At 37.6% G+C, this 25,108-nt stretch overlaps 1 protein-coding gene across 3 annotated transcripts in view; it reads left to right on the top strand.

The window, feature by feature from the left end:
* Positions 1 to 25,108, top strand: part of Iml1 (GATOR complex protein Iml1) — a 724,094-nt gene that overhangs the window by 119,218 nt on the left and 579,768 nt on the right. For all 3 annotated transcript variants that reach the window (XM_067141784.2, XM_067141783.2, XM_067141785.2), the window contains exons 4-5: positions 18,585 to 18,710; positions 23,785 to 23,925. In XM_067141784.2, the coding sequence (XP_066997885.1) occupies positions 18,585 to 18,710; positions 23,785 to 23,925 (267 nt within the window). The remainder of the gene's footprint in view (positions 1 to 18,584; positions 18,711 to 23,784; positions 23,926 to 25,108) is intronic.

Genomic DNA, 25,108 nt, shown 5'->3' with positions numbered 1-25,108 from the left:
CAACGTACAAACTATTGCAATTCATTCAAAAATTTCTGAAAAAAAACATTATTAATGTTTAGCAGACAAAACAATACAAAACTCAATAGATTTTTGCAACAGAACCAAAGAACCAAAGATCGAACAACACCATACCCTTGCTTCATTCGATATGACAAACATGTACCCTAACATTCCTATCAAACAAACAATGAAAATAATAGAAACCAATTTAAAAAACCACAGCAACTTGAGCACCTTAGAAATAGATGAATTCATGAATTTACTTGAATTTGCCATAAACAACAACTACTTCAGATTCCATGATACCATATACCAGCAACAAGGCCTACCGATGGTATCTCCTGCCTCTGGAATATTAGCAGAAATTTATATAGACTACCTAGAACACACGTCAATCAATAAAATAGATAATATTTTTGGTGCAGATTTGTTGACGACATCTTTGTAATCATAGATAACAGATCCACTGATGCAAATACTATACTAGACAAACTTAACACGTTGGACCTCTAAATTAAATTCACCAAAGAGACTGAAAATAACCGTACCGTTGTGCCGAACCAAGTTTGCCTTGGTGACGCACTTCTTAGAATATACCACATTCTTTGACCGCTATCGACATTTTTGTCGATCTATTCCCTGGACGTGATGTATGACTTGTTTTCTCCTTGACAGAGAGCGTTTCCGGCCATCAGCTGAAGTGTCTCCCAAGAGTCTTGTGCTCGCCTTCTTTTGGAATAGGATCGTTAGACGGTGAAGCCAACATGACGTTCTATTAAACTATGAGCATCTTGAGATGTGAAATATTTTACTTGTGTCGTTTACTTTTCCTGCCATGGATTTATCCACTCAATTGCCCGACTCTTCCTTTGAGTCGCTATTTTGTGACTTCCTAAAGGCACTGTGCTCTGCCCGATTATTCAGGTAACTTTCATTTCTTGGCCTGCTATGGTTGCGTGGGCATATTAGTTATATATTTCTTCTGCTAATTTCCCATTTCATTTTACTATAGGTTTCCATCGATTTTTGTGTGCTCTATTTTTTTGTGTCATATAAACCTGCGAGGATGGAGGATGATACTGGTCTGTTGTGTGATTGTTTTGCATGCATGTAATCTGATGCTTGAGACCTACTACTTTTTATCATTCGTCAATTTCTTTCATGGCCGAGCTCTGGATGTGTGATGCTGTGTTTTGACGCTATGACTGGTATTCATGTTCATCCATGGTGAGGCGATATGGATACGTTGTGGTGATTTAAGTTGGGATATGCCTTGCCTCGATGCGGTGATCCTTTATCATTCTTACGCATCTTGTATTGAGCTCATGAGTCCATGAAAGCACAAGTCTTGCTATGCGGATTACTGTATATTCGTTATGTGTCTGGACATGCTAATTATTCTGATTTACGTACACTTCTTGAGTCTGTATGGTGCGTGTGTATGTGTGGTTGTGCTGTCTGTCTGCCTGATTAATAGTATTCTCCGTTTCTCACAGTGTTATTTTTATTTTTATTTACATTTTCTTTATTTTCATTCTTTGGGCTATTTGCTGGCCTAATTATTTAGTAACGTTTGTTGTGTTCCTTTGAATGCGTCTTCTTTCATTGTTAGATTTGTTTACTCGCTTCGTAACTATGGCAACCATCTTTTTTTCTTTTTCTTTTTTTTTTTTTGCTAGGTGCTTTACATCGCACCGACACAGATAGGTCTTATGGCGACGATGGGATAGGAAAGGCCTAGGAGTTGGAAGGAAACGGCCGTGGCCTTAATTAAGGTACAGCCCCAGCATTTGCCTGGTGTGAAAATGGGAAACCACGGAAAACCATTTTCAGGGCTGCCGATAGTTGGGATTCGAGCCTACTATCTCCCGGATGCAAGCTCACAGCCGCGCGCCTCTACACGCACGGCCAACTCGCCCGGTCAACCATCTTTTATCTTTCTTTTGGTCTTTGAGATGCTGCGTATTCGAGATGGGGGATTGTTGTGATGAATCGCGTCTCTGGTGATGCTCGTTCTAATACGCGGAGCATACTTGAGTTGTGATCTGGATGTATCTTATGTTTTGATGTGTGTGAAGTTCATTTAGAGTATGTGCGTTTTATTATTTCACTGTGGGGAACGACGCGTCATATGTCACGCATACGAAATAAGGTGGGGGAATCCAACTGTACGTTGGGAGATGTTTGACATTGTAAGAGGCAAATGTGGTCATGTTTGATTTGTGTTTGATGAGCCTCTTGGTATCAATTGGATGTATGAGATAGACACCTGACATAAACCTCAGTGAGTAACATTTGTTCCTATTCATTTTCTTTTCATCTATCTTGTTTTGCCTTATGTTTCAATAAACCCCCATATTTTTGATCCCGTTCTTTCTTTTGCTGGGATGGGGTTCTGGGTTCTTTCCATTCCCGTTCCTCCCCTTTAATTTGGCACGAGTTCAGCTCCAGGCTGTTTCAGCCCATCCACGGCCTATTAAAGAGGTAAGTAGGTAAGTATCCACGGACCTGTCGGTGTATGTACGTGAGAGTGTGTGTGCATATGTATGTGTGTGCGTATGTGCATGTGTGTCTTCGGTAGCAGAGAGAGTGTGTGTATCCCCTGTATGTGTGGGTGTGTGTAGGTTGACCGTAAATTATTTGGACTTGACAGTAACCAGACACGACAACCACTTATCTTACAAAATCTTTAGAAAACCCACACACACCTTAAATACCATAAAAATCTATTCTATTCATTCTAACACACACAAAAGAACAGCCTATTATAGCATGGTATATAGAGCCTTTAATATTCCAATGACAACATAAGATCTAAATATCGAATTAAAATTAATCCATGACATAGCCAAACATAACGGATACAGCAAAGAAATGGTCAACAAAATCATCCACAAAATAAAATCCCAACCTAAAACCAAATTAACAAAAATAGTCAAACACAAGAAAGATTATGCCTTATTTACCTTCAACAATACCCACATATACACTATAACTAATATTTTCAAGAAGCATAACCTGAAAATAGCATTCAAAACCACACACAACAGCACCAACATCATACACAACACCAGGACAGTCAACAATAACAATAAATATAACCAATCAGGTGTTTACCGTATCAAATGCAACAACTGTGACACAAGTTATATTGAACGCACAGGCAGAAGCTTCGCCATCTGCTACAATGAACACATAAACGCAATAAAACACAACCATTTTTCATCAATAGGCCAGCATGTAGAAGAATTCAGAATAGCTTTACAGACATCAACAATGATATGACGATATTAAACATAAAGTCTAAGGGTCCCCTGCTCAACATAACCAAAGATTTCTATATTTCCCTGGACTAATACGCCAATCACAGTATTAATGACGTTACAGATAAAACCAGCATCATCTTTCATAAAGCCATTCCTGCATTAAAAATGTCTATCTCAAAATAGTGAACAAACAGAACATATCATGCCTCAAAATACCAACGAATCACAAGCCTAACCCCACCCCTACCCCTATAATAGCCACTCCTCCTAACCGTCCACCCATATCCCTCTCCACAGCTAACATAAGTTCCAGACGCACTCGTAGTAGTACACAGCAAGCTTCCAAACAACGCTACATGACCTCCGCAACAACAACAACAGCAACAACAACAGTAAGTATCCTTTTCACCTCCATACACACCTCAGGCATTCTTTCATACGCACACTATACTTATACTAGCTTATCTTTACAGATAACAGCAATATCTACAACACGAATAGCCTACAGACAAGAGAGAGGTCGCCACCAACAGCTCCTTTAATCAAAATTTTTAAACTCAAGACTTTGCAGTCTGTCATAAAACTTACTGAAGTATATCAACGGTTGAATCACAACAGTACTTGAAAAAATTTTTACGACAAGGATTTTCACCACAAATTAACATGACATATATCAGCCAAATAGAATATTCTCGAAGATCACTTTATGCAACTAAATTAACATAGACATAGAAGTGCAAGTACTATAAGGAAGCTTGAAGAAGGAACTCCACACAACACGAACTCTCAAATTTTAACAAGTGTTTTAACATACATGTACCTTGTATTTTAGTGTGTTTAAACTTGCCAAGTGTTTTATACTGTGCTTTATGTACTTTAATATGTATAATATGCTCAATATGTCTAATGTACACTTAATAAGTTTTAGCTCTCTGTAGCTTTCACTGCCACATTGATCATAGATACTCTTTTAACCCCACATAGACAAAACATTACTACAGTATATTTTATTTTTAACCCCATTAGATATCCAAATGATCTAATCATAATAACATCTTTGTGACATCTGTGTAATGGCTACAATATTGTAATATACCAACCAGCTGATGATGGACATGGAAGGCCGAAACCGGTACTGATGTGAACCCATTGATAATAAATAAAGTATTGATAGGTGGAACACATTTCTTGTCTGTATACGTGCATCCAATCAGTACGGAAATGAAACTTATAAATAATAATACAGGTCTGATCAGTTGGAGGAAAAGAAAAAGGATATTGACTAGAACGAGCCAGAACCGGGACAAAGCCAAGACAGTACCAATTCAACTGGCACTGCAGGCTTACAGTATAAAACAAGGGCAATCAACTACTGGTGGAGTGGAAAACGGAAAAGTCTGCAATTTGCAACTGTGCAACAGAAATTCCGTTGTTTGCATAGTGAGGCATAGCTGTCCACCTGGAAAATAGTAGTGGATGAAGGAGGCTCTCTCCGAGATATTGCGATGGATTGCAAGGAAAAATTTGACGCAGAGTACCGTACATCCATCGTCCATGACGCCACAGTCAAACAGTGGGAAATGCAAAGTGCCCGCTCTCAAGGGATCCATGACTTTAAAGTGTCGTCAGGCTGGTTGTACGACTTCAAGAACAAATTTGAAATCACATCCCAAAAAATTACTATCGTGACAACAACGAAAAACTTCATAGGGAATCTGACGTTATGGCGGAAATTTAAGATATTACTAAAATTTATTAGGATCAACCTATTCAATACAATAGAATTTACAAAATTAGGACTTACATCCTATTAAATTAAAATTTGAAGGGACATGTTTCGCCCTTTAAAAGGGCATCATCAGCCTTTTTACACTCATACTTAAAGATAAAAATCAGGATCCTGATTGTCATGGTAAAAAATATAAAATGAGAATATAAGATTAGAGTGAAATTATACAATGTGAGACATTGTTATGAGTTCTTAAATAATAATTTACAATTAAAACTTCATTTAAAATGTTTGTGAAGAAATTTTTTTTTTAAAGTTGGTATGATATTACTAGTAATTAAAAAAATTATTTTATAAATTAGACAAACTAGGCCTTAACCACATAACAACAAGAAGGTCTATGGCTAAAGTTGCCGTCTCAAAGTTTGAGTGAAATTCGCCTGGAAGCAACTTGATTTACATGTTGAAGAGAAGGTTAATGGAACTTAGTAGCCGCTTGAGATGACATTGAAACTTTCGTGTTGAAAAGTCGTGATGTTTAACTGTAGTATGGCGCTATGTAGATTATAAAGTTGGATCCAACTAATCCATAAGTCTCGTTATTTGCGTAGTGAGTTCGCGGTCTCCGTAATCTTGTTGAAGGAGTTATAAAGAGTTCATAATTGAATGTTGCCGTATAGATCTTTGTTAACTTGTATACTGATAGTTAAATGGGAACATTCTTACTTGTTGTTGGCTGTAGTTTTGAATATAGACTAACTATTGAAGAATATATGGTGAAGAATCTGTAATGAAAAGAGAATGAAAGATATGAAGTTTAGAGGAAAAAACGGTTAATTAGGCGAAATGATGTATATTCAATTACTTACATTCTCGATTTTTGCAGTATGAACTGGTTGTCTGTATGGTCTTGGAACGAGTAAGATTTGAATGTTGTGTGTTGTATCTGTGTGGAACTGAGGGAGGGGGGTGTAATGGAGGGAAGGAAATGGGCGGGGCATTGAGCTTGTGCGCTATTGGCTGTTGAAGATGTGGAATTGAGGAAGAGGGGTGTGATGGAGAAGAGGAGGTGGACGGAGGGTTGAGCTTACGGGCTATTGGCTGTGGAAGATTAGCAGGGGCGGGGACGGAGGGAGTTACCTTTAAGGGGAAGTTGGGATCTTTATTGGAAGTTAGTTTAAGATTTTTAAGGATTTTATTTAAATTTGGATTTAAAGATTGTAATAAATTGGGTAAAGTCTCGTATAAGGGATTTTTTATTTCGACGGGATCATTAAGATTTAGGTCTTTGTTGTAATGTTGATCCAGATATATGTAAATGTTTTCTAATTCGTTCATTAATTTTCCCTTTCCTACTATTTTGATGATTGTTAGGTCCTGTTCGATAGTTGTGAAATGATGACCTGTATCTTTCATATGAGAGCTCATGGCTGAAAATTTATTATGTCTATTGGCATTATAGTGCTCCTGGTATCTAGTAAGGAAGCTCCGGCCTGTTTGCCCAATGTATGATTTTTCACATTGCATGCATTTGAGCCTGTATATGCCTGAGTTTGAGTAAATACTATTGTTTATGTTAAGTGTATTGTGATTAAAAAACAAGCTGCGGTTGGTGTTTGTCGTCTTGAAGGCAATGTTAATGTTATATTTTTTTAGACGGTTTGTTGCTTGGTAGATGCCTGGATTATTGTATGTAAAAGTGGCGAATTTAGATTTTTTAGGTTTGTCAGGGACGAAGTTTGTTGCTAGTTTATATTTGATTTTATTAATTATTCGGTTGATTATTTCTATTTTAAAACCATCGAATTTTGCTAAGCTTTTAATATAACGAATTTCTGTTTTTAGACTCTTTGGTGATAGTGGGATTTTTAAAGCTCTGTAAAATAAACTGTAAAAAGTAGCTTGTTTATGGCAGTTGGGGTGTATAGATGAATTTTTGATTGTTATTGGAGTGTGGGTGGGTTTTCTGTAAATTTGGAAATCAAATGTGTTCTTGTCGCGTCTTATTTTTAAGTCTAAAAAGATAATGGATCTGTTGACCTCGTCCTCCTTGGTGAACTTGATATTTTGATCAAGGGTGTTTAAAAAATCTAAAATATCGTTGCTATTGTTGAGATTACTGTCGATTATTGCAAATGTGTCATCTACGTATCTGAGCCACAGGCTGAGTCCTTTTATTGTAGGAGTTATTTGATGGTGTTCTAACGAGTCCATGTATATATCTGCCAAGATGCCTGATAAGGGATCTCCCATTGCCAGGCCGTCTTGGTGGTAAATTTTGCCATTGAAAGTGAAATAGTTGTTCTTTAGTACGAAGTTTAGAATGTTGATGAATTCATCTATTTCAGGGGTGCTAAGATTGCTATGTTTGGATAGGTTGTCCTTGATAATGTTTACTGTTTGTTTTGTTGGTACGTTAGAATACATGTTCGTGATATCGTAGGAGCACATGATGTGGTTAGGTAATAAGTTAAATTTCTTTAAAAATTTGCAAAAATCAACAGAGTTCTTTAGAGGGGATTTGTTGTTAAATGTGTAGTGTCTTTTAAGGAAATGGTGGATGTATTTTGAGGTCTTGTAAGTTGGGCTTTTTTTGCAATTAATAATTAATAAAATCAAATATAAACTAGCAACAAACCTCGTCCCTGACAAACCTAAAAAATCTAAATTCGCCACTTTTACATATAATAATCCAGGCATCAACCAAGCAACAAACCCTCTAAAAAAACAAAAAAAAACATTAACATTGCCTTCAAGACGACAAACACCAACCGCAGCTTGTTTTTTAATCACAATACACTTAACATAAACAATAGTATTTACTCAAACTCAGGCATATACAGGCTCAAATGCATGCAATGTGAAAAATCATACATTGGGCAAACAGGCCGGAGCTTCCTAACTAGTTACCAGGAGCACTATAATGCCAATAGACATAATAAATTTTCAGCCATGAGCTCTCATATGAAAGATACAGGTCATCATTTCACAACTATCGAACAGGACCTAACAATCATCAAAATAGTAGGAAAAGGAAAATTAATGAACGAATTAGAAAACATTTACATATATCTGGATCAACATTACAACAAAGACCTAAATCTTAATGATCCCGTCGAAATAAAAAATCCCTTATACGAGACTTTACCCAATTTATTACAATCTTTAAATCCAAATTTAAATAAAATCCTTAAAAATCTTAAACTAACTTCCAATAAAGATCCCAACTTCCCCTTAAAGGTAACTCCCTCCGTCCCCGCCCCTGCTAATCTTCCACAGCCAATAGCCCGTAAGCTCAACCCTCCGTCCACCTCCTCTTCTCCATCACACCCCTCTTCCTCAATTCCACATCTTCAACAGCCAATAGCGCACAAGCTCAATGCCCCGCCCATTTCCTTCCCTCCATTACACCCCCCTCCCTCAGTTCCACACAGATACAACACACAACATTCAAATCTTACTCGTTCCAAGACCATACAGACAACCAGTTCATACTGCAAAAATCGAGAATGTAAGTAATTGAATATACATCATTTCGCCTAATTAACCGTTTTTTCCTCTAAACTTCATATCTTTCATTCTCTTTTCATTACAGATTCTTCACCATATATTCTTCAATAGTTAGTCTATATTCAAAACTACAGCCAACAACAAGTAAGAATGTTCCCATTTAACTATCAGTATACAAGTTAACAAAGATCTATACGGCAACATTCAATTATGAACTCTTTATAACTCCTTCAACAAGATTACGGAGACCGCGAACTCACTACGCAAATAACGAGACTTATGGATTAGTTGGATCCAACTTTATAATCTACATAGCGCCATACTACAGTTAAACATCACGACTTTTCAACACGAAAGTTTCAATGTCATCTCAAGCGGCTACTAAGTTCCATTAACCTTCTCTTCAACATGTAAATCAAGTTGCTTCCAGGCGAATTTCACTCAAACTTTGAGACGGCAACTTTAGCCATAGACCTTCTTGTTGTTATGTGGTTAAGGCCTAGTTTGTCTAATTTATAAAATAATTTTTTTAATTACTAGTAATATCATACCAACTTTAAAAAAAAAAAAAATTCTTCACAAGCATTTTAAATGAAGTTTTAATTGTAAATTATTATTTAAGAACTCATAACAATTTCTCACATTGTATAATTTCACTCTAATCTTACATTCTCATTTTATATTTTTTACCATGACAATCAGGATCCTGATTTTTATCTTTAAGTATGAGTGTAAAAAGGCTGATGATGCCCTTTTAAAGGGCGAAACATGTCCCTTCAAATTTTAATTTAATAGGATGTAAGTCCTAATTTTGTAAATTCTATTGTATTGAATAGGTTGATCCTAATAAATTTTAGTAATATCTTAAATTGACGTACATTTCAATATGGACCAAATATGAAATTTGTAATATGTTATGGCGGAAGCCGAAATGTTTGTGGAAAACATAAGAGAAAAAATACCGTTACACAGCCCATCACATTTTTTTAACAGCAACCAAGGTAGCTTTAATTTGGAAATGTAAAACGGCAGAACGTTAGCGTGCCGAGGAGAAAAGTCGATTAGCACGGTGGTCCAATCAGTTCCCTCTACTACACACAGCTCCACGATTATGCCTACCGTGTCAGCTGAAGGTGAGCTACTGTCACTGTTACTAATAGTTATAAAGGAAAGAAATGGCGTTTTTGGATCACTTGTTAAGAAAATAATATTTTCATACGAAACTTTTAATGTCGTGTGCACCATGTCTGGAAAGATGGGCAAAGCAGAAGTTCAGAGCTGGTATAATGACAATTTGAAACCATGTTTACCCGATGGACAAAACATTTTATTGTTAGATTCTTTTTCTGGCCACAATGCGCTTGTTCATGGCATTGAAGTGGAAGTTACGATTCCACCTGGCGTAAGAGCACTTTGTCAGCCATTTTACATGAATGGGTTTTGGATTTGGAAAACGTATAGGCCTACAAGACAAATTTATTCTGGGCTGCGATTTATGAATGCCGTCATTGTGCTACACCATCGTAACACCATCTTAAAGTTGCAGTCACTGTTACATTTCCAGCTGATATCTCCTCGATTCAAAAACATGTGGATGTACTTGTGGTATATATACGTAAAAAAATATTTTATTTTACTACCACCTATTCAATACAATTCAAAATGTTAACATATGAGTTACCGGGCGAGTTGGCCGTGCGCGTAGAGGCGCGCGGCTGTGAGCTTGCATCCGGGAGATAGTAGGTTCGAATCCCACTATCGGCAGCCCTGAAGATGGTTTTCCGTGGTTTCCCATTTTCACACCAGGCAAATGCTGGGGCTGTACCTTAATTAAGGCCACGGCCGCTTCCTTCCAACTCCTAGGCCTTTCCTATCCCATCGTCGCCATAAGACCTATCTGTGTTGGTGCGTCGTAAAGCCCCTAGCAAAAACAAAAAAAAAATGATATGAGTTAAAACATTGTTAAAATATAAGTTGAGACATGTTTCGCTCCTTCTTATGGGGCATCCTCAGTCAATATTAAAACCTCTTTTCTACCAGGTACCTGGTTGAAAATTATTCTAAAATATGTTGTAAAATAACATATGCTGAAGCAATTTTACAGTTCATCACAAACACTGTTTCTAAATTAATTAAAACTCTAATGCGAAAACGAATACTTGTACAAAAATTCACTTTTAAAAGGAGGTGTCATGTAATTAAAAAATGACGATATTGATGACTTGAAGCCATAGTCTTATGTTTGATATGGATGAAGATTTACATGTTAATACAAAACGGTAGAGTGGAAAAAAAGCAAATGCGATGTTAAGTACGAAATGGTGAGGAAAAGCATTCCAATACTGTGCCAATGTCGTAGTATTTGACCTTGGCGCGTTTTACTCATGGTACCGCAATGGGTACCTTGATGATCATCCTAGACAATTTGAACACCCGGTAGTGTATTCCTTTGACAGTGTTGGCTTGGTATGTTCTTTGTGCCCAAATACAGGTATCGTCAAATGTGCTTGGTGTACAAAGGACTTGTGGCCAAACACTTCTACGAGGAACACCACTATTGTAAAGCATACATCCCGTGATAAAAGTATGGTGCCTGTTGTTAATTGTGTTTTGTTTCAGTTTCCTTTTCATTATTTTTTCTTGTTTTGAATAGACCAAAATTTTTTTTGTTTAATATCAGTTATTTTACCCACTGTAATGTATACGGAGTCATTTATTGTGTTGTCTTGTAATGTTTCGTTGTACCAGTTCATGCATTAGCCATTTTAAGTTTTATGTATGTAACTGCCATTGTACCCAGAAGAAGTTTAATATTGGTACTTGTTAAATACATAGACCCTTATTAGCAATAACGCAAAAGTACTGGTAAAGTAAGATTACAGGTCTGCCTGTGATTACTGTATATCTGCTGCATATATAAATGAACATCTTTAATATTTTTGAAGGCTTTCCTTATTATGTCAAACTTTACTACATTCCATGTCATACTCATATTAAAGTTGTCTATGCATTAAATTCATTTATATTTGGCCAGCATTGCTGCAATTGAAATGTGTTGTGTCTACCACTGCAAAACATAAATAAATCATTCAGTCACAAGCAGAAATAAAAACATTCTACCTATATTCCTTATACCAGAGTATGCAATATGGAAAATACTGGTAGTTTCCAACTAAGAGTTTATAATTGTTGCTGTCCGTGATTTCATTATGACACAAGTGATAGTATACACAAAGGGGCGGGGGAGGGTATTAAAAGAAAGTCTTGTACTGTGACCAGGTTTTGGTGTCCCGAGGTACCAAATCTCATTACATTCATTGAGATCCTCTATCTAGGTATGTAATTTCTTTAAATAAAAATATATTTAACGTTGTTTAAAGGTGGGTGATTTATTTAATGGTGGGTGATTTAATTTAATTGATTTTGTATGTATGTCCGCTCGTAAGGACACTATCGACAGCTTTAAGGCGGTTGTAGAAGTAAATAATAATTTAAGCGTAGGTCAGACGCAATACCCAATCCCACGTTTGACCATGCCCGATGGTGCTTAACTCGGGGTTGTACCCACGAATGTGACAACTCACCGGAATTAGCAGGAATGAAAGTACAAAATTTGAATAAAATATGGGTATATTAGTTTAGGTTATTTATTATCATTATGTGTGAAAAGGAACGTTTTTTAAATGATTTCAATAATTATAATACGAAAGGAAGCAAAGTATAACGCCGGTCCCGTTCAACAGCTAAGCAGATGGGCAGGCGCGGGGAGAAGGGAAACGCGCGGCGGGAACCAGAATGAGGGGGGAGGTGGAGTAGTTGCAGAGGTGTGGCATGGGGCAGATAGTGTGGCGGCTTAGCATTGGCCAGCAGGTATTCATCTCTGCACAGAATTTGAAATGTCGCAACTGTTCGGTCCCTTAGTTAATGCCCTAATGAATGTCGGCACCCAAAATTGATGCTGACATCTTTTTTACGTGTACCTCAGTGTTTTTTCCAAGTTTCTTCGCAAACAGAGATTTAACCATTGCCGATGTTCCCTCGTGAGACACTTAACCAGACTGGGATTACATGGCCAAATGTAATGTGTCCTGCTACTCTCAATTTTAATATCCCTCTCGGATTAGTCACAACAGCAAGTGTCTCTCCTGGAATGTGAACGTTTCCAAGAAGTAAGAGATAAACAACAAAGTTTCTTTAGTCCCCAGATTGACAAAGCATGCGAAGATTCTCAAGTCTCCATATTCATCCTCGCTTAAAGTTGTGATAATATCCAATTCCATATGTGTAAATGCTTCAAAATCCTCAAACTTGTAGGAAAGTGACTCAAAGTATAAAATAGTTAATAAATTACATAAAATGATCAAATATTGATGTACATTTTTTAGAAAATTACCTAAAAATACAAAATGGCAAAAAATGACAGAAATGACCTAATGAATTAGCATTTCTATATTGTGGGAACTATGATCAGAATTTCTGTACAAGTTAGCAATGTCTATTGTGAACCGATTAAAAGATGACGTGTCATCATTTTCATAGCCCTGGTGTTCACATTAGGTCGACAGTCTCCAAATAATTTATGACTGTTTGGTTCGTCAGTCTGCCGAAACTAATTTAGATGAATAAATTCATAAACTATCTGAAAAAGAAAAACATATGGTAAGAGTTATTATACTTGGAAAATACACAACAGAGAATTCAGTGTAGCATATATTACAAAAACCAGTTTTATTAATACACAGTTAAGTACCTTTAACAATAGCTTATGCTTCAGCTGTTGCTTTTCAATCTTTTACATCTCCCCAACATCCAGTTTTCTTTAACCTTTTTAATCTTGGTTTAAGATAGTTTAAGGAGCAGAAGAAGAAAACTATTTTCTTCAACCCTATTACTACATAAAATAATGTACTACAAACATTTAGACCGTGTGAATGTAGTGAGAATTCAGTGTGGCATATATATATATTTTTAAACCAGTTTTATTAACACACAGTTAGGTACCTTTAACAATAGCTTATGAAAGCCAACTGAAGATCATTATGTTCCACTAGTCTTGTTTAAGCAGGCAAATTGTAGGTTAGTATAGCCAATTTTATAGACCAAGTGGATGGGTTAGCAGAGCAATAATTTGGAGATAAGTCCCAGAATTACTAAGTAAAAGTTTACCTCTATTTAAGAAATAGTTTTTATTAAGTGCTCACTGTGAGACTGGCTTTGTTGCTTTCAAAAATAAATCCCTTCTTGTACAATAATGTAGACTTTAACTAAGAACTACCTGAGAGGTTTTCCGCACTAGATTCTCTTTTTTTTTTTTTTTGGCCTTGTGAAAATACACAGACTAGCTACTTGATGTCTGTTACGTAGCTTTCAGTTCTTTTTCATCTATTCTCTTCTATTATTAGCTTTATCTTTAAAGGAACTTATCTTAATACTGTAAACATGAAAATAAATGATAGGACAGGAAAATGTTAATAGGATCAAAAGGAATTAGGATGTTGGTGTATCTTATTTTCTAGCCAGAATTTATTACTTAATGTGGCTTACTACAATCTGGATGTTGAAGTATTTTTCTTTTTTAATCAGATGAAATGCAGGATGTTTCAGTGGGATGTCCCGCTTTTCAAATGGGTCTGTTGTTTGATCAAGTGTAAATGAGGGATTATTTCTGGGAAAATAACTTACAGTTACAAGATTTGCTGGAAGTGTCCCTCACCTCCTGGAGACACATTTGAACCCATTTCACCATGTTGTTAAATAAATGCCATACTATGTCTACGTCATAATTATTTATTTTGGTTTTGATGTTTGTCTGGTTATTCTGTATGATTTGTGGTCTGTTTCTGGAGAGACTTTCTGTGGGGTAACCTCACAGAAAATATCCTGTAACATCAAGTCTGGTGACCTTAGAGGCCACACATCTTTTCAGATAATGCAGTCCTCGAAAAGACTGCTGATGTGTACTGTGAATTCATTAGAAGTTAAAAAAAAAAAAAAATTATTATTATATAACCTCAGCTATTGTGTGAAGGCATTTTCATTTGATGCCTCTAAGTTGCCCACATGTCAATTTTGACGTTCTGATTTACTCTACCAGATGGTACAGTAGAGTAAACTGGACCTGTATTGGGCAATCTGTGGCTGAGTTTTAATTCATTTTGCTGGGTAAGCAAGAAACCAAGATGTATCACAAGAGATCTTTTACATACCAACATTATACAACATGTAGTGTCGAACAGTTATTTGTTCCACCGTAAAATTGCACTACCTCTGCTGGGTTTGAAATCTTGGAATCCAGAAGTCGACACGCTGTTATTAGAGGTGTCACATTTGGCACTACGGTATCTTGGTTAAAATATTCATGCATGTTTAATATTGTCTAGCTGCTCCATGAAGTCCATGAAAATATTCTTATACTCATCAGTATTTACAGTTTCTTCAAAGAAAATTGGTTCAGTGATCCTGTGATTGGAAATTTGGCACCACACTCCAACCTTTCCTGGATGAATGGATGTCTCATGGTACAGATGAGGCTTTTCTGATCTCCTTATCCTTGAATTTTGAGAATTTATATAGCCTGAGTGATTAAACCAAGCTTCATTGGTGTGAACTACATAATTTTCAATATCTCTGGGTCTCTTTCTACAAGGTTGAGGAAACATTTGCAGTATCACCGATGCTTCATTTTGTCAGGATCTCAGGTAGTGTAGTTACTCTGTATGGCCTGAGTCTTACATGCTTTGTTGCTCTTTGGCACATCTTCACTGAGTAACTAATGACTTGTGACAGTCGGCATTACGAATTTTCTGGGGAGCGGAGCAATTGTTCATGAACGTGTACAGCACGCTGTGGCACTGATGACTCATTATGCTTCCCTTTCTCACTGACTGTTAAACCAGTTTGTTCCATCTTCTCCACTAACCATAGAATTGTCTTCCAACCAGGACCATACTCATGTCATTAAGCTCTTTGTATGGTGGTAGCGAAATTGGTAAGCCAATAATTCTTGGCAGTAAATACATGCTGCTGAGTTGTGTACTCCAATTTAAAGGTTGTAACAACAACGTGTCACTGATGACAGTGAATTATGCTTCCCTTTCTCACTGTCTTAATGAACCAGTTTGTTCCATCTTCTCCACTAACCTTAGAATTGTCTTTCAATCAAGACCATCACGAACACCATACAATATACACTGACTGAGCAAATGTTATGGGATAGCGGAGCACTGATGCGCAGGTGTGTTGTCTGCACACCACACGCCCCCTGTGCCAGCGGCAGTTGTATAGGAGACCTTGTGAGCAGTGGCTGTGCATGTGACAGGTGTAACATGGAACGTCGTCTTGAGCTGATACCGTTCGAACAGGGTATGGTGGTCGGTGCCCAACAGATGGGATGTGCAATTTCGGTAGTTGTGCTCGAATTCGGCTTCACACGGTCAACCGTGTCCAGGATGTATCGTGAATGGTTGAATGCGGGTGTCACCGTCCTCAACAGACGAACGACTGGCCGTCCACAACAGACGAACGACTGGCCGTCCTGCCACCCTCGAACATGGGTTCTATGGGGTATGGGAGCTGGCGCCGCACACGGGTGCCACTGTTAACCCAACGTCATCAGGCACAACGACGCGCATTTGTCGCCACTCACCAGGGATGAACACTGGAACAATGGCGTAACGTGATATGGTCGGACGAATCACGATTTCAACTGCACTATGCCGATGGGAGGCACTGTGTATGGCACAGACCACATGAAGCGATGGATCCCGCCTGCCTCGAAGGTGTGGTCCAGGGTGCTGGTGTCTCTTTTATGGTCTGGGGTGCATTTTCCTGGTATGGAATGGGCCCCCTAGTTGTTCTGGAAGAGACTTTGAATGGTATGCGGTATGTTGAGCTGCTCGGAGACCATCTCCACCCATTTTTGGCCTTCCAGCACCCAGACGGTTCTGCGGTGTTTCAAGATGATAACGCGCCGCCATATCGCTCCCACGTCGCCCGGGAATGGTTCCAGGAACATGCAGCGGAGGTCCAACGACTGTTTGACCACCCAGGAGCCCCGATATGAACCCTATCGAGCATATCTGGGATGTCCTGGAACGCAGGCTCCGTGCCATGGATCCTGCACACACGAACAGACCAGCATTGGCGGCCGCTCTGCAAATGATTTAGTGTCAGCTGCGTCCACAGGACTACCAGGGACTTGTCAACTCACTTCCACGGCATCTCACTGTAGGTTATAAACCTCATTTTACAACCGTATTGGATTTCAGAATAAGAAATTATTATGTTAATAAAAACCACCTTTCCAATACTCATTGTCCTTTATATGTAGGATAAAACCATTTAATTACAAGTAGGACATGTTTCGCTCAATCATAGTGAGCATCATCAGCTATAGATAACATAAACCATGGTGGGTCAGGGCCCTGATCCTGGTATATATAACGAAAAAATGTCTAATATACATTGATAAAATATGAATTTTAACTAAAAATAATCAATAAGATTATATTATGTCTATTAAAACAAATTGATCATTAAAATTGCTTAAAATGTAAACTGGAATAAATGACTTAAAATGTTATTATAATATGTAGTGATTAGATGTTCGTATAAATCGTTGACCATTATATCTTCGCTCAATTGCATTAGACTGTTTATGGTAAAAACAGTTATTCACATAAGGGTGAGCTCTTGTAATAAACTATGATGTTGTTTTTAAAAAATAAACATGATGAAGAATACTAAAATCGCATATAATAGTTGAAAAATGAACTTCACTGATGATAAAACGTCGTCTGGATCGGCGTAAATTAACCTTTATGGGACTTCCTCGCGTTGTGTTTCAAACATTATTTTGTAGTAATGTGTTAATATTGGTCTCCTAATGGAGAACTACTGATCTCGTAGGTGAAATTTAAATCAGGTGTATCCCGTGTGATTGATGGGAGATTAGTCCCTTGTTGTTTACGAGGTTTGATGGTCACTGACTTGCTGCTACGTGTGTTGTACAACACAACCATTATATGCGATTTTAGTATTCTTCATCTTGTTTATTTTTAAAAAACAACATCATAGTTTATTACAAGAGCTCACCCTTATGTGAATAACTGTTTTTACCATAAACAGTCTAATGCAATTGAGTGAAGATATAATGGTCAACGATTTATACGAACATCTAATCACTACATATTATAATAACATTTTAAGTCATTTATTCCAGTTTACATTTTAAGCAATTTTAATGATCAATTTGTTTTAATAGACATAATATAATCTTATTGATTATTTTTAAATTGTTAAAATTCATATTTTATCAATGTATATTAGACATTTTTTCGTTATATATACCAGGATCAGGGTCCTGACCCACCATGGTTTATGTTATCTATAGCTGATGATGCTCACTATGATTTAGCGAAACATGACCTACTTGTAATTAAATGGTTTTATCCTAAATATAAAGGACATTGAGTATTGGAAAGGTGGTTTTTATTAACATAATAATTTCTTAATCTCACTGCAGTTCGCAAGGCCAGAGGAGGCCCCACATGCTATTAGGTAACCATCCCATGACATTTGCTAAGTCAGTGTACATGTCTGGCTGCTTCATGAAATCTGTGAAAATATTCTTATACACTAGAACTTCATAAACAACAAACCTGTTATGCAACAGTCTTCTAAGGGCCTTGGCCTGCCAAGATGACCACTATCCAGCCGGATGGCATGCAGATACTGGAGTGCCAGGTGGTCAGTGTTATGACATCCTCAGCCATATTGCTTGACTTTCTTGATGGGGTGTGATGCCTTTCATATCAGTACTGAAATTGAAGGCAGTTGTCAATCTGTTGGTATACACAGTATGTGAATATGTATCAGAATTGAAGACAATTTGCCATCTGTCAGCATGCACTGAAACTCCTGATTTCATCCATCGTTTCAATGTACTTACAATAGAAAAGTCACCTGCGAATTAAAAAGTGGTACATCTCATTGTAACACCAGGTATTAGAAGGCTTATTTGATTAATGTAATCTCTTTTACTCTGCTGAATATTTATACCCTGTTTTCTCCCTCAGGTGAACACATGTGTTTACTTGAATAAAAAAATAGAGTTTTGCTCTGGTACCATTCGATGTCAGGTCTATGAGATGTGGTCACAAGGAGATCGAGTTGCTTGTGGTGTTATCACAGATGATACAAAGGTATGTTTAACTCCTACTAGAGTATTTTAAAAGCTCATGAAGTTAACATTGTAGAGTAATTTTTGCATGTACCATAATTTGTTTATAAGTATGTTATGGAATAACATTAATGTTCTGAATGTATGGTGTGGTTGTTTCATATTGACATTTCCAGTAAATGTTAAGTACTGTAGTTCCTCTTGTATCCCCTTCATATAGTTTATAGTGGGATTTTTTTAGTTAATTCTGTAATTTCTTAAAATAGAACTTTCTCTACTTATTTTGTTTAGATCTACTATAATGAAGACAGTTACCACATTTCAAACTCTTTATACACTAAAACTTCATAAATAACAAAGCTGTAGTGCAACATTCTTAAGGGCTTGGCCTGCCAAGATGACCGCTTACCAGTCAGATGGAATACAGATGCTGGAGTGCCATCTGATCAGCATTACAATATCTTCAGATGTATTGTTCGACTTTCATGACAGGGTCTTCTGCCTCTCATATCAAAGTGTTCCTTGATTGGTCTCACAAGGCTAGGAGAACCCTACTCCAGTCCTTAGTCCAGAATTAAAATCTCTGGACTGGCCAGAAATTGAACCTGAGGTTTCAGGGTGAGAGCAAGCCATGCTACCCCTACACCGTAGAGCAGGCTCAGCTTCATAAACACTCTTTAAAACAATTCATCCAGAAAATAAGTAAGTGATGGTTTTGAATTGAATTCTTACCTGTTCTTAATAATGATACTTAATAATTTCGAATCACCGGGCGAGTTGGCCGTGCGGTGAGAGGCGTGCAGCTGTGAGCTTGCATCCGGGAGATAGTGGGTTCGAACCCCACTATCGGCACCCTTGAAGATGGTTTTCCGTTGTTTCCCATTTTCACACCAGACAAATGCTGGGACTGTACCTTTTTTTTTTGCTAGTGGCTTTACGTTACACTGACACAGATAGGTCTTATGGCGATGATGGGATAGGAAAGGCTTAGGAGTTGGAAGGAAGCTGGGATAACGGGATAACGTTATGAAAAGTGTAACCTTAACTACGGTGGTTACACAAACAAGTACTAAACACAATAAAGGAGGGAAGTAAGAGCAACTACACCACTATCACAGGAAACGCCATACACACAGAGAAACATCAGCTGGCCTATGCGGGTTTCAGCCAACAACAACATAATACGAAATATCAGTAGGGCCAACTAGTGGATAATAAACCGGGAAGTGGAAACAGGCAGGACCTACCGAGGGCATGGACATGGCTTAGATTGCAGATTCCGAAATAAATCGCCGTGATCCTTAAATTTGACAAAAATTATTTACAAGTGAAATTTTACAAATACATTCCGAACAAAATCCACCAAATTACAATTTACGAACTATAAGCTCCGTGATACACATATCTTAAAGGTTCTCTGATAATGGGCTTCACTACGAGTTTCAAACTTCAAACCAACTATACGACTAGTTACAAATCCAGTAGTATAATGCAAGTTAGTAGGTTAAAAGCAACGTAAAAACAATTACAATTGATAGTGAAGTGAATGTACTCTCGTAAACTCTAGCATATATCAAGTGACACTGAACTACGAGAGGCAAACCCCAAGGTAAATGCATTAAATCTCAATCTACATATTTAGTGAAATAAGAAATGGGAATGCCTCGAAAACAAACAGGGAACCCCAGCAGAAAAGCTAAGTCGTCGTAAATAATAGATTTGGCGAATCTAGGTTAGGCTAGGGCAGACTCCTATACGAAATAGCAACCGAACATTACGGAAATTTTAACCGGAACGGAAAGTAAGGGTGCTTACTTGAGGGTGGCCCATCCTGGAAGCGAGGCGTAGCACATGACGCAGACCAATACAGACTAAAGGCAGATCAGGCCAAGACAAGACCGAATTATTGTGAACGCAGCCTCGCTCACTATATATAGAAAAACTCTGGCCTTGGAGTAGCAAATCAGAATGCATGAGTCCACCCATCCCCTCCTAGGTTCACCAATCACAATTCCTACTTTCGTCGCAAACTTTAACTAACATTCTCGAATACACACGTTTGCGAATCTTCCATTTCCAGAATAGTTAGAAAATTCCTTCTAGAAAACATAACCCACAAAAGGCACACACCCTGTTCAACAATTTACTAGATACTTCCAGTAAGTACAGAATAGAAATCTACTATTTACAAATACATATGTTACAAATATTACACAGTACAGGTTAGGTCATTACAAATAAAACGTTATATCATACTTTACAAATAAAGTCTTCAAAAACACTTTCCACTTCCACTATATTGTTCACCTGTGACAAAAAGTGATCTTTTCGTTTCACATTCTGGTTTATACCTACCCAGAATTCTATCAGAACTCTGGTAATGTACTAGAGTGAATTGTCACAGTTTGTAAAATAATAGGCAAACTTGTGTAAAATTTGAGAATTTATAGGCAGGCATTGTGTTAGGGAAGGTGGTGATGTCCCTTGATCATCACATATAAAGGTTTGAAGTGGTTATCTGGGCTGTGTAGCTCTGACGGTAGAGCGCTGGCCTTCTTAGGTCAAGTTGGCAGGTTCGATCCCGGCTCAGTCTGGTGGTATTTGGTGGTGCTCAGATACATCAGCCTTGTGTAGGTAGATTTACCATCATATAAAAAAACTAGTGTGGGACAAAATCCCAGCACCTTGGTGTCTCTGAAAACCGTAATCATAGTGAGACGTAAAACCAGTAACATTATTTCCACTCAGTAAATGAGTCCCTACGATGTATGTCAAATCTTGGTTGAGGAAAGAACATCATACTATGTGGCCAACCAAATTTTGCATTGCTTGAGGGAAGAGTCCCAGCACTGTAAGCAGTGGTGTGAGGAAACACGGCCGGACAGGCAGCTAGTTTGGACTGAGGTGACGGACGAAGAGAAGAGGGGAGTACAATCCGTACCCAAACCATCATATCACATTGCTGTAGAGGTAATAATAACATGGTTGCCAAATTGAGTAGCATTAACGATTGAATAAATCAAACAGTTGATAATAAAAAAGGAGGGATCTGTGCATTGTCCGTTATGTCTCCAGACTCTCTGTGCTGGTCACTAGACGAGAGTAAAATGGCACTCATCACTTGAAGGCAGTTCAACCCCACTAGACATCATGGCGTGTAGAACAGACCCGGCACTTTCAAAATTACAGTACCTTTGACAATGCTTTCAGATCAGTGGTAGCTGACAGAGTGGTCATCTAAGTGTAGCCCCTAATCCTGCAGTTATCCAACAGATCTTGGGTTCTCTGCCTTCTGAATGGTTGAATACAACATTCAGTGCTGCTCATGATGCTCTCACAGTAGCTCTATCTTCATGTTCTGATATCCTCAGAGGCCTATTCTCCTTTTTTGCTGCTGCATCCTGTTTGTGAATCGTACCTGCCAACATTGTGCATTGGTAGCATTGCTTCAATTCAGATACTAAGTAGCTCAGATGGTAGACTGCTAGCCTTCTGAGGTCAAATTGGCAGGTTCGATCCCAGCTCAGTCTGGTGGTATTTAAAGGTGTTTTGTTCGTGTGGCCTCCTTCATTTAACGTAAGAAATTTAATTATTCCTTATTGAACTAAGAATTACAAATATATAAAGTTTTGGTATTTCCACCTATTCAATACATAATTTAATGCTGTTATTCAACTACAACATTTATAGAATTATACAGAACTAGTTTCGACACATAATAGTGTCATCCTCAGCTGTTAATGAAAAATAGGCATACATACAATTCATAATATGACTTAAAGTAATGGGTGTGGAAAAACTATTTAAAACTGTTTTGAAAATATTAACACATTAAAAACATTTATAACAAGTAAAAAACTTGCAAGTCACTTATATGTTAAAAGAGGTCATTAAGGTCTCCTTATAAACAGCCGGTTGCGATGTTCTTGAATTTGTGCTCTTGATAAAATGCTGTGTTTCATTCATGTGTATAATGCAGCAATATCATAAAAGTTGTGAAGGCTTGCAATTTTTAGTTTATGTCCTAGGCTTATGAGGTGGAAGACATTCAGATGGCTTCTTAAGATCTTACTAGAGCGTAGGTTTCTTAGTTCAATATGGAACCTGTAATGAAATGAAACCCCGTTAAAAAACCTATGTTGGAATTGTCTGAGTCTGTACAACCTCCTCCCCCCTCCTAACATCGTCTGACTGCGAACACACATTCAGTGCTGTCTCGCCGGTCATAGCGTGTGGCTAACAGGAGGTTCGTCCTACGGCATTTTGAGGTGAGTTTCTCCCCCCCCCCCCCCTTTATAAACATTTCATCAATATCATTCAGGTTGTACACAACTAAAATGTGCTGTGTTTGTCCCGTGAGCCAATATTGCTCCTTGCATGTATAATTACATAGTAACATTTACATGAACTGTAGCTTATTTTATCTGTGGCTATGAACATTGAATTATTTGCATGCTTGGTTGCCCAATAGTTATATGTGAAATTTCATTGCAAACAGAATGGTTTATTTGGGTGATATTTCTTTTTCTTTTGTTAAGCAGTGTGTGTATGGGGTTGTGATTTGAACAACATGCATTGATGAGGGGTATGAGGCGGCTCCATGTCAGTTTAGCTATCATTTCTTTTGCTTGGACCGTATGTACTTCACATTATTCTTTTCCTCCAGTTCCCGTGTCTCTATTTTCAGGGGGTGAAGGTATTAATTTTTCTTTCATACCTAATTCTATTTTTCTTTTTCCTTCTCTTCTTCTTCCATTGACTGAATGGCTCAGTTGGTTAAATGTCTGGCCTACAAAACGTAAGATTACAGCTTCAATTCTTGTTTTCTCTAATGGCATTTAAGTGTTTGAAAATGGTTCAGTCTCATGTTGGTTGTTGAGACAAATACTGTGCAAGTGCTATGGAAATGGAGATTGTTGCTAGGCCATCATCCTTTTATCATTTCTGTGTTGTTTACTTTTTGTTTATCTTGTTTTATCATGAAGTGTTTATTTTGTTAATATGATTGGCATTATGTGAATGGTTTTCTAGGGACATATAAAAATGTTCATCTCATTTTCATCTTTCATATTATTGAACCTTAATTTCATTAACAGGTAGTATTTCGATCATCGACAAGTATGGTGTATTTATTCATTCAGATGAGTTCTGAAATGTGGGATTTTGACATTCATGGTGATCTGTATTTTGAAAAGGCTGTCAATGGATTTCTTGCTGACCTTTTTCAAAAGTGGAAGGTAAGCCTGTCCCATAAAATTTTTGATGTTCTTATGTTATAATTCTGCTGTATATTCTATTTTTCTTATTCTCATTCATAAATGGGTACTGAAGCTATTTCATTAATAACCTTTACTTTTATTTCTTTTAAAAATTTAGTGTTAATATTTACAGTCTTCTATATTTCACAATTATGTATAGTATAGTCAATACCGGGCGAGTTGGCCGTGCGCGTAGAGGCGCGCGGCTGTGAGCTTGCATCCGGGAGATAGGGGGTTCGAATCCCACTGTCGGCAGCCCTGAAAATGGTTTTCCGTGGTTTCCCATTTTCACACCAGGCAAATGCTGGGGCTGTACCTTAATTAAGGCCACGGCCGCTTCCTTCCAACTCCTAGGCCATTCCTATCCCATCGTCGCCATAAGACCTATCTGTGTCGGTGCGACGTAAAGCCCCTAGCAAAAAAAAAAAAGTATAGTCAACTCTTGATTATCCATGGTATTGGGTAGTATCTACTCATTGCTAAATGGAAACACAGTTAATATTAAATTAGACATAAACAATAAAAAAAATAAGGGTTTAGTAAAGCTTACATAAGCTGGGCGGAGAGGCTCAGGCAGTTAGAGCACTGGACTTCTGTGCCCAAGTTGGCAGGTTTGATCCTGGCTCAGCCCAGTGATATTTGAAGGTGCACAGATATGTCAGCTTCATGTTGGTAGATTTACCAGCACATAAGAGAATTTGTGTGGGACAAAATTGCGGAACGTTGATGTCTCTGAAAACCATAAAAGTAGTTAGTGGGATTTAAAACTAATAACATTTTTATTATTAAACTTGCAGTACATCAATGAATTCCTTTAAATTATCTGGATTTTTGTGCTTTACCAGTAACTGTAACTTTTAATTTATGCGTTCCCGATGCATTACCACAACACACAAGAGTTATTCTCTCTTTGCTACTCTCATGTCCAGGGGCAGGGTTTGCACTTCTGAAGTCCAAATTCTCATAGGTAAGCGTTTCCAGTGTAGACCAGTTTTATCACGCTGTAAACATGCTCCGATAACAAGCCTTTGGTTTGGCTAAACTGTTCAAATACTGAGTGAAATTCATTAGCTTCAGTCTCATTTATGGATAATTTCTCCCCTTGTATGCTAATTGTGTGAATTCCACGTTGCTGTTTGAACCTCCTTAACCAGTGTTCCAA

Source organism: Anabrus simplex, chromosome 2 (assembly GCF_040414725.1).
Source record: "Anabrus simplex isolate iqAnaSimp1 chromosome 2, ASM4041472v1, whole genome shotgun sequence".
Classification (NCBI taxonomy): Eukaryota; Metazoa; Arthropoda; class Insecta; order Orthoptera; family Tettigoniidae; genus Anabrus; species Anabrus simplex.
Note: the sequence above shows the minus strand (reverse complement) of the source record. Positions and strands in the feature narration are given on the sequence as shown.